At 30.8% G+C, this 14,898-nt stretch overlaps 3 protein-coding genes across 3 annotated transcripts; 2 read left to right on the top strand and 1 right to left on the bottom strand.

Moving 5' to 3' along the window:
- The first annotated feature begins 718 nt into the window (after positions 1-718).
- LOC8273855 (magnesium transporter MRS2-3) lies at positions 719-4,188 on the top strand. Its single transcript, XM_015721128.3, has 6 exons — positions 719-1,456; positions 2,155-2,382; positions 2,472-2,600; positions 2,750-2,904; positions 3,003-3,249; positions 3,577-4,188. The coding sequence occupies exons 1-6, from the start codon at positions 1,034-1,036 to the stop codon at positions 3,865-3,867; spliced, it is 1,473 nt and encodes a 490-aa protein (XP_015576614.1). The 5' UTR covers positions 719-1,033; the 3' UTR covers positions 3,868-4,188.
- Positions 4,189-4,333: 145 nt separating this feature from the next.
- Positions 4,334-5,541, top strand: LOC8273856. Its single transcript, XM_002522098.3, has 3 exons — positions 4,334-4,809; positions 4,924-4,970; positions 5,296-5,541. Exons 1-3 carry the CDS (start codon positions 4,584-4,586, stop codon positions 5,428-5,430), a joined length of 408 nt encoding a protein of 135 aa, XP_002522144.1. The 5' UTR covers positions 4,334-4,583; the 3' UTR covers positions 5,431-5,541.
- Positions 5,542-11,653: 6,112 nt separating this feature from the next.
- LOC8273857 (protein SOB FIVE-LIKE 5) lies at positions 11,654-13,571 on the bottom strand. Its single transcript, XM_002522099.4, has 4 exons — positions 12,593-13,571; positions 12,398-12,484; positions 12,218-12,291; positions 11,654-12,100 (listed from the first exon to the last, which is right to left on the bottom strand). Exons 1-4 carry the CDS (start codon positions 13,022-13,024, stop codon positions 12,091-12,093), a joined length of 603 nt encoding a protein of 200 aa, XP_002522145.2. The 5' UTR covers positions 13,025-13,571; the 3' UTR covers positions 11,654-12,090.
- Positions 13,572-14,898: the final 1,327 nt, after the last annotated feature.

A 14,898-nucleotide genomic window follows, 5' to 3' on the forward strand; every position in this document is an offset into this window, starting at 1 on the left:
CCAAAAAGGACGGATCAGGCGAATATCCAAGCCTATGAACAGGTCTAAGCAAAATACATCAAAGCAAAATAGATGTTAAGACACGGTAGACGGTTGCTAACCCAATTGTTTGGGCAGGATAGAGAATTGTTCTCCATTGCTAGCCACTCGGCTACCATGTTTGCAGATCTTGTTATTTTTGAGGAAAAATGTTTGATTTTGCTTAAGATTTCTAATATATCATCAAGAATTGCGTCAATTTCCCACTCTGCTATGCCCTGACTGCTTTCTGAATGCTGGCTGCTACCAACTCAGTCAAGTCTCTTTCAAAAATAGCTCCCTTGATTGCCTAAGTTTCTGCTTCATCCTACTCTAATATTAGTCTATATATATAAAATAAAAATTTGTGAAATTTGGAGCAAGAGACTTAAATTTTTATGCTAGCACTTAGTATTCATAATTTATTTCTGTGAAATTTGTGATTCTTAGAGTATTAATAGAGTTACTTTAGATTTTAATTTACCATTTATTGAAAGCTAGTGTCACATTAAACATTACAATAATAAAAATCCATTTGTTTGTTTTGATTCACGTAAATTATCATGCAAGTTAATATGATAGTTGAAAATTAAGGGAACAAAATACTAAAATGTTTTTTTTATGATATAATATAATATAATTATGAGCTAATTACATTTAGTTGTTATTAATAATAATTGACAAATAACTATTACAAAGAGTTTAAAGTATGTGTTTAATTTTAATGATTTAATTCAGGAGTTTAAAATATAGATAATATATAACCACTCTTTTCTTTTCTTCAATTAATGAAATAAAAAAGAAAACCACCTTTGAAAAAATAAATAAATAAATAAATAATATATAACCACTCCATATGTTTTCACTTTTTAGATTCGGATTAAAAAGAGAACTCGAATCAATTTGCCACCAAAAAAGAAAAAAAAAATAATATAACAGCTCCGTACCGTTAATCGCCACTTTCCTTCGACCGCATTCCACTCTACCACCAAAAATCTAAAACTCCGACCACACAATGAGATCTTACCCTCCGCCTCTTATACCGAGACCCGATGAAGACTCCGACCCGTTAATCCGACCCACCCAGACCACCACCACAGCCGTCCTCCCTATAACTCGCAAAAAGGGAACCGGAGTTCGAGCCTGGCTTCTCCTAGACTCAAGAGGCCAAACCCAGATAATAGAAGCTGGTAAACATGCTATTATGCGTCGAACTGGGTTACCCGCCCGTGATCTTCGCATCCTTGATCCGCAATTATCATACCCATCCACGGTCTTGGGTAGAGAGAGAGCAATTGTTATTAATTTGGAACATATTAAAGCTATAATTACTTCCCAAGAAGTTCTTTTATTGAATTCTAAAGACCCTTCTGTTATTCCTTTTGTTGATGAGTTGCAAAGAAGGCTTTCTTGTCATTATAATGCTACTAAAGCTCAGGTTTGAGATTAAATTTTTGTTTTTCTTACCTATGAATTTGAACTTTTAGGTTGAGTTGTTTTCTTGAAGAATTTGTAGTGTTGAGGATGAAGTTTTGGTGATTCTTTTTATTTTTCAATTTCAAGAATGATTTGTATACTGAGCATGTGTAGAGGTTAGAATAGTGAAACTTGAAGTTTTTCAAAGAACTAGTCTTTAGCTTGCTAGATCAAGTTGATGTGTACATTTTTTATTGATATCAAGATGGATTATTTAACACAGGGGGTTAGTGAAAACAAGTCAGACAATAAATTGGACTAGACCGTTTCTGTTGGATTTAGAATATTCAGCTAAAGTCAATTGAAAGAACTCAGGATTAGTGAGATAAACCCCAAGTAGAAACTGAACCAGATGAACACCTAGTATCAATTTTATAATGACAAGGCCACATAAGTGAATTGGCTTTTGTTGGTTGGCCTAGTCAGCCACCCTTTTCATTTCTTTTGGGTCATTGTCTCTCAAATCTTCAAGCTCCTTTTGTTTTGTGCTCTGTTATTATACAAAATTTGGATTTGGAAGTATTCTTTGTTTTTTCTTTTGTTTATTCTTTTTCCTTTTTAAATTTGATGTAATTAGCCTATTGGCTGTCTCGTCAACCTCACATGCGTTCCTAATCAATATGTTCTTTTCTCTTTGTAATTTTTGCCTTATCTTTATAGGAGGGCAATAATAATGATGCAAATTGGACACCTTCGTTTGACCCTGAAGAGCCACAGCTAAGAGCAAGTACTAAAAACTTTACAGGGGCCTTTGAGGACCGTAATGAGGGAGGTAAGGTAGATGGGAAACCAGATCTTGAGTATCGGGATGGGTCAAATGTTCTTCCATTTGAATTTGTTGCTCTAGAGGCATGCCTTGAAGCTGCTTGCGGTTGCTTAGAAAATGAAGTGAGTTTCACAGCTTTTTGGTGTATTCATAGCTTCTCTGGCAATGTTTCTTCTCTCATTGTTTCTTTTGTTTTACATTGTGTAACCAGGCAAAAACACTGGAGCAAGAGGCTCATCCAGCACTGGATAAACTGACTTCAAAAATCAGTACTCTCAATTTAGAACGTGTTCGGCAAATCAAAAGTCGTTTGGTTGCAATAACTGGTCGTGTTCAAAAGGTTGGTGTGTAATTGTTCACTTATAATGTTGTACTATGATGGGCTGTTATGAGCGGTAAACTCATTACTGGAAGATTTTTAATGCCTCATGCTCCAATTAAATGGTTTTATCTCCTTTTACATTATTGTGTTCTAATATTCATTTCTAGGTTCGGGATGAGTTGGAGCACTTGTTGGATGATGATGAGGATATGGCTGAGATGTATCTGACAGAAAAGTTGGTTCAAAACCTGGAAAATTCTTCCGCATCCTCTTTAAATGAGAACATGGATGACGAATACGATCAAACGGATTTGGATGACAGGTATCTAGTTATAGCATCATCCCTTGATTAGACTTACATTTCTCCAGGTCTTTGTTATGCTATCTTTTCACTGAAAATATCTCATTTTGTTGCATTAGGATCCCTGCTGAAGTCCCATTGGAAGCTCATGGGGCTTCTACTAGCTTTGAGGGTGATATTCACAATGCTAGCAACACACACGATCATCTGTTTGGTGCTTCTAACCTGCTTCACAGGGATAGCCATGGGACGCATACCAGCACCACTCGTAGTGCCATAAGCAAGCACCTTGATGTAGAAGAACTGGAAATGCTCTTGGAGGCTTACTTTGTGCAAATTGACGGCACCCTGAATAAACTATCCACAGTAATGCAACTTAAAATTCCAACTCTTTTTTATTTTTGGTATCAGCAAAAGTTTTGATTACGAATGTTACCTGCAAAGATGTTAAGGTCGCAAGGCATGTGAATACTGTCTGTTTTTATGCATTCCAAGTTCATAACTGCCTGTTTGCGCACAGATGTTCTTTTACTGTCTGAAAAAATGCGCTAGAAATACTACGGTGTGCATGTGTGGAAATACAATGTTGAACTATGTTATTAATGCATTTCTATTATTGTAACCAATTTTCTGAGGTTGGATTATAACTTATTCAACCCTGTTGTTTTATGTCTTCTGATGGAATCTTGAAAGCTGAGGGAGTATGTTGATGACACGGAGGATTACATCAACATAATGCTGGATGATAAACAGAATCATCTCCTGCAAATGGGGGTCATGTTGACAACAGCAACCCTAGTGATCAGCTGTTGCGTCGTTGTTGCCGGTATTTTTGGCATGAATATCAGCATTGAGTTGTTCAATGAACAGATGGAAACAGGGATGCAAAAGTTTCTATGGACTGTTGGGGGCAGCTGTGCTGGGAGCGTATTCCTGTATGTAGTTGCTATTGCCTGGTGCAAACAAAAGCGCTTGCTAGAATAATTGAGGACATTAGCATAACCGAGGGGCCTGCTGTGTATAAGGCGGCATTCAATTTGAGGGGCTATTATTTGATATATTGTGAGTTGCAACTTTCTATACACATCCAATTGTAAAGGCTTGGTATTTTCCCTAGTGGTTTCAAGTTTGCACCATGCTTGAATCTCAGGGGAGCTATCCACTGTATAGTGCTTAAGATTCTGATACACCAGAAAGACAATCATGGTGTATTTGGGAATATAGTCTCCCACTGTAATAGCTTTGCAGTACAGCAAATAATATATGATTGTGAGTATGAATAGAATTTGCCTGCTCCATTAATTATGCTCTAGTTATTAGGCATGGCTTGGTGATTGAATATTCCTAATTCTTCTTCAATGATATGTTTCTGTGAGCCAGTACCCCCCTAAACCAGTCCCTTGTACACTCATCATTCATATATTAAAGAGTGAGAACTAGAAAAGGCCTTAATCTGATGTGTCAACTGTCATGATCTGGGCTTGGGTTCTAAGCCCAAGAATGACCAGGTTTGCACATTTCCTTTGCTTTTCTAAAAGAACAAAAGTGTATTTTGGACTGAAGTAAAAAGAGGATAAACCCATCAAATCCCATCATCTATAAGCTCAAAAAGAAAAAAAAAAAAAAAAAAAAGGAAAAACCAAAACCAGTGGCTGTGGATGAGCAAGAAAGAGAGAGTGTATAGTGTTAATGGTTAAGAAATGAGTTCAATATCTCAAAGTGTATTAATGGCACTTACAGTTACAGTCAACAAATTTGCTTCATCAAATGTTCATTCAGTTCAAAGAAGAGAAGCTAGTAAGAAATCATCACCAACTTCAGGTTCAGCAACAACAGCTTTTCCCATCTTTGGAAGAAGAGGAATTCTTTTATCTGCTTTAGTTGCTGCTTATCCTGTCAATGACTCAAAAACTGAACTTCTTAAAAGTAAGTATACATTAATCAATGCCTACTGCTTAATTATGTATATATCTTATTGTGTGAGTGTTCTTTTTTTCTTTTTTCTTTTCCTCATCTCATTCTGTGTTTCTTTAATATCAGAATATTTGAAGAAATCAGAGGAAAACAGGACCAAAAATGATAAGGAGGTATGATATTAGATGTCAGTACTAAATTTTCCTATTTCCTTTTTTTTCTTTCTTTCCTTAGCTTCAAGGGAGATGACTTTATACAAATATTGATTATGAGAATTGGATCCTGACATGTGCCCCATTTTTAAATACAGTTTTGTATCACCTTATTGTTGGTTTAAGGCATAGCCAACTAAATTTCTTGTATGGGTATTTACTTTGAATTTCAAAATATTTTGTCCAATTTTTATCTACATTTTTTAGAACTATATTAGCTTGTGATTTAGCATGTCCCATCAATAATATATGTTCTTTTTCATTTTCTTTCGCCTTAATCTTTAAGAGATTGGATAGCTATTACAAGCGCAATTACAAGGATTACTTTGACCTTGTAGAAGGAGGTTTAAGAGGGAAGAAAGAGCAAGACCTGTCAGAATCTGAGAAGGGTATTCTTGATTGGCTAAAGAACAACAAATAAGTTGTCTTATATATATATATTCAACTTGATCTTTTTAAGTTGTTGTACAATTTTTATCACCCATTATCTATGTTGTTATCTTTTACACATAAAAATTTTGGACTTCTGGAATTTCTCTCCTTTTTTCTAACCTTTTTTTTTTTTTTTTAATTTTAAAAACTGCATAATTTAACTTTAAATTTGCAATTGTTTATTAATGTTCCTTTTATATTTAATTGATTTTCATGATATGTAAGATTGAGGCTGAATTGTAAGTTTTGTTCTTTTAGGTTCAATGAGAATTGGCTTAATTATTAATTAAATTTTAAATTTTATTTTTTAATAATTTTATTTAATTATTTTAAAATTTTAAATAAATATACATGCTTCTAAATTATTTTTAAAAATATTTTTTAGTAACAATTTTTAAAAATTTACAATGAGTAAAATAGAGTGACAAGTCAATTCTGCTTACTAAAAGAAAAATTAGTGAATTGGTATGAAATTTGTTGTGTTTAAATATAAAATATGTAAAAAGATATACATATGTAAGATCTTTAATGATTGTATTCTTAAAATCATAAACTATTCTTGCTGATTTACAATTATTCTTATTTTAATAAGCACAGTCGACTTACTACGTCATCTTTCTTACTATAAAATTTTAAAAAATTAGAAACATAGATATTTATAGTAAAATTTTAAGACAATTGGATAAAATTATTAAAAATATAAAGTTCATAATTTAATTTAAAATTTTTTTTTGTCTAATTTTGATGTATATCCTCGCTATACACTAAATTAATAAATAATTAACATATTCTTAATTACTTTTAAATAACAAAATATGTGTTAATCATCCAATACTAAAATATAAATTCTTTATATATATATATATTATTTTCCTATTTGTTGTGATATGTAGACGAGGTTAGGATGTAAAAGAAATTCTTACATACAACTAATTGAAGTAAATAGAGCATATGTCTTCCTATCATATGTAAATTATCCACTAATAAATAAATTCCTTGCAGTGTGATGAAATTATTTATATATATCAAAGTCTATATAAATCTTATGCCTGCAAACTGTAAATATTTATTTATTTTTCTTTTTGGAACAATACTGATATTTCATTACTTTCACAATATAGATTAAGAAAATAACTATAAAGGCAAAGTCATGGTTACAAAAAATGTTAATCACAAAATATATCTGTTCTACAGACTGATACATAAATCTTCAAGCTTTTCTAGAAATGGTATCACTAATCATAAGAGTTGACTAATATAGATTAATAAATACATAAAATCACCCACGTATGCAGGAAAATCGTTTATTTTTCTCTAAATGAACCAATAATTAAACGGAAAATTATGTGGAAAGGGAGCTCTTGGTGACTTTAAAGAAATCAATGACAGCCAGAAAGAAAAGAGAGAGAGATTGAGAGAGTCATCTTTTCTACATAATTAATTAGTATCATTAGTCTTAATAACGCAAATAGATTAAAAAAATACATCATAAAAGAGTGATCAGATTAATATTTTTATTTTTTAAAAATTAAAAAAAATCTCGAGTTCGTGTCTCCCTGCTCATTCTCTGTGAAGATTAATGAAAGTTTAGTCTCTGTGAAGATTAATGAAAGTTTATCACTAATTTAGTGAGAGTTAAGTAAATAGATAACTAGTAGGAACCTTAAAATTATGAGATGGGAATTGAATAATTATTATTATTTATTTGACAGAAAAATGAATGATGTTAATATCATGAAAATATATATATATATATATATATATATATATATATATATATATATATATATATATATATATATATATATATATATATAAAGGAAATGGGTCATGGGTAATGGGCTGAAGGGATGAGGAGGCCATGTCCTTATCCCATAAGGTACAAAATAGTTTTTTTTTTTAATACATTTCCATCTCCATTCACCAATAAAATGAACATAAATAAATAGATTCAATAGCACAAAACAGAAGAGAAAAATTAGAAAATAAAAAGTAGTAATTAAGAAATCTAAGGTACATTTGATGTGTGTCTTTGTCTAATATAATATTTATTTTCAAGCACGTTTTATTTTATTTGACCATGAAAGACAAAAGCTTCGTTATAAAATATCACATCTTTTTGTCAAATGTCATTAAACTTTAATCAATTAATTAAATTTGTACACATGTTTGTTCATAAGCCTAAAAACCCAACTCATAAAATACTCTACAAAGACAATAAATGTCAAAGTTTTTGGGGCTCAAATAAAAATTCTCCTAAAAATTAATGCATAATTAAAATAATAATAATAATAATAATAATAAGTCTATATGATATAGGCTGCTGTCTGGCCTATTTAACCAAGGAAAAATATTGTTATAGTGAGTCCAAAAATATTTATTTATTGTATAATAAGGATAGCTTCTTCTTTGTCCAAAAACATTAGTGATAGGCACCCAAATTACTTATTGCCAAAATGTTTCTTTTATTATTATAATTAATATATTATATATTAGTCAAATTTATCATTTGATGAAGAATCATATGGAAGAAATGGCTACTTTTAATCTAATAGTAGATAAATAAATAATTTTTAATTTTTTGCAGAATTAGACAAATAGTAGACAATAATTGTGCATGAGAATTTTGTCCTCTCCTAAGTTATGTTCTAGCTACTTCGTCTGCATTTTAAGTTATATATATGAGAATAACTTTATCATATGGTTGAAAAATGTGTGAATAAATATAAGAAAGACAAATGATAATTAATATAGTTACTATAAAAGGATCTAAAGAAGATTAATTAATTTTTCTTAATGTAAAACTAATTGAAAATATATATATATATTTATTAGTTAATATAATGTTATTGTTTATATCATATACTATTTATATTATATAAGTGTGTAATTAGCTAGGTATATTACATAAATAATTTAATATTTTCATGGGTATTGTAATAATGTGGGTTAATTGTGGGGTTGACATAACATGTGAAGGAAAAGGTGCCAACTCAATGATGATCACTCATTAGTCCTTGAGATTGGAAAATTGTCCTCTTCTCTTGGTTTCTGTGATCATATTTATGGAGCCTTCTTTCTTTTTCTCTTCTGATTTATCCTTAAAAACTTCATACGTCATATATTAATAATAATGCCTTTGCTTTGCAATTTATTACCTTCTTTTCAACCTTAAATTTGTGTCTGTTTTTGGGTAGGGAACTCTAGGGGCAAGCATTTATATAGTCAATATCTTTTTATTTAATATAAATGCATGTTCCTGAACCTATAGTATTGATTATAGGATGGAATAATAAGAAATTTGCACCGTTCATTGTCTAAAAATCAACCTATTATTATTATTTTTATTTGTCTTATTCCCTTGCTTGATTAATAATTTTAGAAACGATCTGACCCAATTATGTATTGCCCAATTAGACCCAATTATCATTTAATTATTAATATCTTAATATAAATTAAGCTTTATTTTGATACAATTGATTGAGTGGCTAGTCTTCAAAATAATCCAAGTTTCATTTACTTTTAAAACAAATGGGAACATTAAATGTATTTTACAATTAAAAAGAGATAACCAATAAACTATCTCAAATCTGATTTTGTCATAAATTGGATCTAATAGTCATAATATAATAATTATAGGCTAATTAGATAAGAAAAACATCTTTAGATATTAATCTCATAAGTGTCTTCGTAATTTCTTTGTCATGTTCCAAAAATAGAAAAAAAAAAGAATAAGAAAACATTTTAAAATATATAAGAGGTGATGTCGGGACATATGTGTTAGACATCTGTTCTTGCCATTTCATAAAATCAGCAATTATTTACGAAAACATTTAATTATTTTATTTTATTTTATTTTATACTTATAACATATGTGTTGCGCACATGTTCGCATTAAAGATGTGGTTGTGATTCTTAGCCACTAGAAAGTAATTAAATAAATTCGTATTTTTAATGATATTATTAATATTTTCATTTTGATAATTTTCTTTTGCATAAACTGCATGAAAATAGATTATATAAGTTGTTAAACTAACAAAATAAACATCAAATTAACTAAATTACACCAAGTAAAACAAGAGTGGGGATTTATATATATATATATATATGTTTGATTTCTTAGATTTTTTTTTTTTTATTTTGTTTTTTATTTGAGGGATGAATAGCAGTATTCATGCATGGTAGCCAATTTATAACACAAATGCAGAGCTCTCTTTCGATGCATGGCATGGCAGAAAGTGATAAGAGACAAGAAGACTAATGTCATGAGAAATGGGAACACTTGCAGTTAAAAAGACATTGGAAGAGACAGAGACAGGAATGGAAATTTGCTAATATGTATAGAGACAAAACCCATTCCTTTTCCTTGCTGTATTGTTACAGGAGGATTGAAGGTTTTGTTTTGGTGGTGGTTGGAAGAACAATAGATGTATTTTCCCATGCTTAATTACTTTCCTTTCCTTATCCAATTTGATTCATTGCAGTAAGGCAAATTATTATTATTATATAAAAAAAAACCCCTAAATATATAATGTATTTGTTTATTAATTTAGGTATATGCTTCTTTTGTCTTTTGCCTCTTTTATTATATTATTCTTTTATCAACCTGATAGAGTTATATATGTTGATTTTTTATTTAAAAAGAAAATGAAAGAAAAAAAAAAAAAAAAAAACATGTGGGCATAGCTCAGAACTTTGACATCCTAAATTCTCTAGTGATGATATCTTCTTCTTCTTCTTCTTCTTCTTCTTCTTTTCCCTGTTAACCTCTTATGGTGGAGTCCAAATCATATAAGTATATAATTGTTGAAAATGATTAAAGAAATATATCAAGTGGGAAGAAAGGACATATAATTGTGCATGTCACCAAGTTCAATGACAGCTGCAAAGCAGACAGGCAGGCTTGGAGAGAGCAGAATAGAAAATGACATAATATATATAAATCTGCATAAAATGCTTTTAAAAAGATTAGAGATCCTTCCAAATTAGATAAAAGAGCATAAACAATAAACAAAAAGAGGCATGTTCCATTGGGTCAGGAAGATCTGAGGCAGGATCTACTAGACTTTCAAAAAGGGTCATGGAAATGCATATGAAATATTCCAACATTGAGTTTGTCATTTCTCTATATCTCACTTCTCATCTCTGAAGTTATCTGACTATACCCATCTCAACCCATTTACACTCCCCATCATCTTGTCTCAAATCCTTTTCATGTCTGTATTAAGCCAAAACTTTGAGTTACAGTTTTTTTATCAGTATAAATAATGGATATGGAGGCATTGTCCTTATTGTAATTAGTCTACTCTTTCAATCAATACCCATTAGCAGGAATTGGGTATATTTTTCTTTATAGATTTGGAAAAAGAATTAAAATTTCTCACCTAATCAGATTTGGAAATTTTTTTATTTGGATCATATCCTAGTAGGATAGCCTCCAAAGTTAGGTATCTGCAGTACTTTTTTGTCCTTTCTCTTGTTGACAAGTACTAGAGTGTTATGGATTAAAGAATTAGTGAATTACCAAACCAGCAGTTCTTATTGTTTCAAATTTGTGAAAATTCTTTCTTTGAAATATTATCAGATAGCATTTTCATGCATGATTAATCAGTCAATGATGGCTATCCTTTTCTCTCTTAAACTAATCAATATTGGTTTAGGTTTCTTGATTTTCTTGCTTAATTTCTTCTTTTGCATGCTATTGGTGATAAGGCTGGCTGGCATCATATCTTGAATTCTTTGATTTTGGGTAGTTGGCAAGTTTTAAGACTTTATTGGAGACTAATATCTTTTCTGTTAAACCTGATTTTCCATCCATTAAGGAGGGAGCAGGGTGTGGGAAATTATTAAAATGGTTAATGGGTGTTGGAATTGACAAGTTTTATGTTGGCATGATTGACTGTGACAAGCGTGATAGTGTAGGATCATTTGAATTGGATACTACAAACTGAGAAGGAAAGGATATGGCCAAAACAGGGAAAAAAGTTTATAATTATTGTCATAAAAAATAAGATGTCAAACAAATAGGAAGAGTTTGGGATACATAGAGTGGACCACAATGTTACATTTGATATACATATATCATAAAAGCATCCATGTCCTAAAAGCAAAATCTCTGAAACTTTCATACAGGTTTTTCCATAAATATCCATAGCAGGAAACAATATTGTACTATATAAGGTTTTCATTTCTTGCAATTCAATTTAGTGCTTAGTGTTGAAGAATCCTTGTTTTCAGTCTCTTTCATTTATTTAATTCTTTATTTTCTACTAAGCTTAACAAAGATGAGCAAAATCCGCAGAGGCTGTCTAAAAGATATAGCCAATTTGTACCCAAAATTCTTTAACAAGAGAAATCAATTTTTGAGAACAAGAATTTTATTTCCAACTTTTGCTCTCGGGTTGCTTCCCCATTGCATTCTCACAGGATAAGCAAAACTAAAAGAAAAAAGAAATGAAAGAAAGAAAGAACAAGATCTTTATGAGATCTTTTTTTTTTTTTCTTTTTCCTTTTTTAAAAGAAAATACTTCTGATAATTAATCCTCTAGCCAGCACCATGCATCTCTTGTAGAGCAACTTCAATGGCAACAATTGCAATGGCAGGAAGTTGATGCTAATCACATTTTCTGTATATCTTCTTTCTCTTTCCTTAAAACCATCTGCAAATAATAAAATCTTTCACTCAGTTTATGTATAAATATATTTATATCTTGCAAAATATTGGACTCAAGATTGCATATGTTTAAAGTTGTAATGAAAATTGGAGAATGCTTAACTGGTTCTTGTGAAGTTGGTTTCCTGATAGAGGAGGCTGTACATAACCAAAATGATCTTGATATGCAGATCTCTCCTGCAAAATAAAGTAGAGCTTGATATTGAACAGTCCATCAAAAGAAAACAGGCTAAAATGTTATAAAAGAGAGGTCTGAAAGTCTATGAAATTTTAAGCCAAGTACCTGAAAATGAGTAGCAGAGAAACCTTGCGAATAATCCAGCATACTCTCCATTGAAGCTTGATTATGGTTGGCAACAGAAAAATTATTCTGCCATGTAATTAATTAATGTCAATAACCCATTAGGAAAAGGAATAAAGAAGGTTAGTCTCACTAATTAGAGTACGAATAAGAGGATCATGAAATGAACTAATTAACCTTGGATAAGTTAAATGCAGGAGAGCTAGCAGTATCATCAAGAAAGGAATTGGGTAGTTCTTGATGATGCTCTTTGCCGCGTTCTGTACGTTCTTTTTGCCTTTTGTGCTTACCACCATTGTTGACCGGTGCAGTAGCATCTTTAAATGCAGGATAAGAACACCCATTATCATAGTTGAAGTAACTTTCATCTTCATTGAAATGTGGAGGTCCTGAAGATGCATCAGACACCATTGACAAGTCTTCTTCATCATGTTCTTGTTCTTGCTCTTCACTTTCTTCTTTAGCATTCTGTCTATTAACATTATGCTTACTGTGATTTTTACCTCTTTTTGCAACAGCAGCAGTGGGAGAAAGATAAGATTGTTCTAAGTAAAGAGTCCAACCAGATTCGCATCCGCTACTGCATTCTGATGAAGCAAATGCATTCATTTCTAATCTTCTGAACTGAAGTGCTCTTTGTGGTTATGAAGAAATGAGCCTCTCTTTATCAAAGAAAATAAAAAGAGAAAGGAGGCAAAAGGCAATTATATGCTGCTCAGAGTTGTGTTTTTGGGTCCTTTTTAAACCAAGAAAAATAAAAATAAAAAAGAAGAAGAAGGCAATAAGGTAAAGGGATAGATAGTATAGTAGAAAACTTAGAAGTGTGGAGAGGGTGTGTGGGGGAAAAAACCAAAGAGAATCAAGGTCGAATCCTAGAGTAATTTTGTCTTCACTCTCCTAATTCAGGCTATCTATGGGAATGTATCAAAAAAATGCCAGTTGGGTTTTGGTTATAGCAGTAGCAGTAGTAGTAGTGGATGCATGTAAAGAGAGAAAGAGAAAGAGAAAGAGAATTGAAGAAAGCCACAACTTCTTCACATGCTAGACAGCGAGGCACTGTGTACCCTCTTAACAAAACCAGGTACAAGTCCATTTTCCCTTCCACATTATATGGACACCTATCCCTTCTGCAGTAATATCATGCCCCTCTCCCTCCCTCCCTCCCTCCCCCTCTCCCCCCCCCCCCCCCCCCTCCCCCTTACCACATTGCTTTCTCTTATCACCTCGCCCTTTTCATTTTTTTGGGGGGATTTTTCTTGTTTACCTCTTTCTGGGTTAATTAGACATATTATTTTCTTTTCTTATTAGATGATATATGGGTTATTTACTTGTCTTAATTATAGTTTTATTCGTGATTTTACGGTTCTGGAGAAGATTCGATATTATTGAATTAAAATTAATTGATATTTATGTTTGTAAATTTATTTTATTTTTTAGACTAAATACATATTTATACGTCTGAACTTGTATTGATTAGTCAATTTAATTTTTAAAGTTTTGGTCCAACTTAATAGATATTTAAACTTTATTATTTTTAATATTTAAACACTTTTAACTTTTAATTTAATTTAAAATATATCTAAATTTTATTTTTTTTATAATATTTAAATATCTCCATGCAATATACGTGGATATATTGAATAAAAATACATGTTAAAAGGTATTAAAAATTATAAAAAGAATAAATTCATGTTTGTTAGGTTATATAAAAAATAGCATGTTAAACTGATTAAATGACCAAAATTTAAGTGCATAAATATACATTTCGTCTTATTTTTATAATGATATTACATGTAATTGGTATGATTGGTTGAATTTTATATATATATATATATATATATATATATATATATATATATATATAGAATGATTACTTTGTGTGGTCCTCTCCTTCTTCTGGGATGATTAGCAAAAACAATTTGATTGTATATGCACACAACAACATCAAGTATTTTCAGACATCTCTTGAGAGAAAATTGTACCTACAATTGATCTTAGCTTGTGTTATGTTTAGTCAATTATAGTTAGGAAAATGTGGTTACTTTTTCCTGAATTAATATACCCTAGTTTTGCATATTAACTACCTTCATATGACTTGATTTTTTTTTCCTTAAAAGAAAACACTAATTAAAGGGTTATTATGGGTATAATAATTACAATTCCATGGCCTCTTTGTGATAAATCAGAATTAAAAGTGGTGAATCTTACTAAATACCCCAATATTAAAAATGTTTGTTTTTTTCTTTTATGGATAATTTCTCTCAAACACTCACAGAAGAACAGACAGAAATGTTAGGCATGGCTGCATGAGTAGAGATGGTAGAAAGTTTCTTGGGGCAAGGAGTAGAGGTAGTAAAGAAGTTGACTGGGTTTTTATGAATCCACATGGTATCACATTTTACCTTCTTCTTCCTTTTCATGTTTTCAATAACTATATATATATTACTATATATATTTATTTAACAAAATCACACATGCATGTG

Source organism: Ricinus communis, chromosome 6, assembly GCF_019578655.1.
Source record: "Ricinus communis isolate WT05 ecotype wild-type chromosome 6, ASM1957865v1, whole genome shotgun sequence".
Lineage (NCBI taxonomy): Eukaryota > Viridiplantae > Streptophyta > Magnoliopsida > Malpighiales > Euphorbiaceae > Ricinus > Ricinus communis.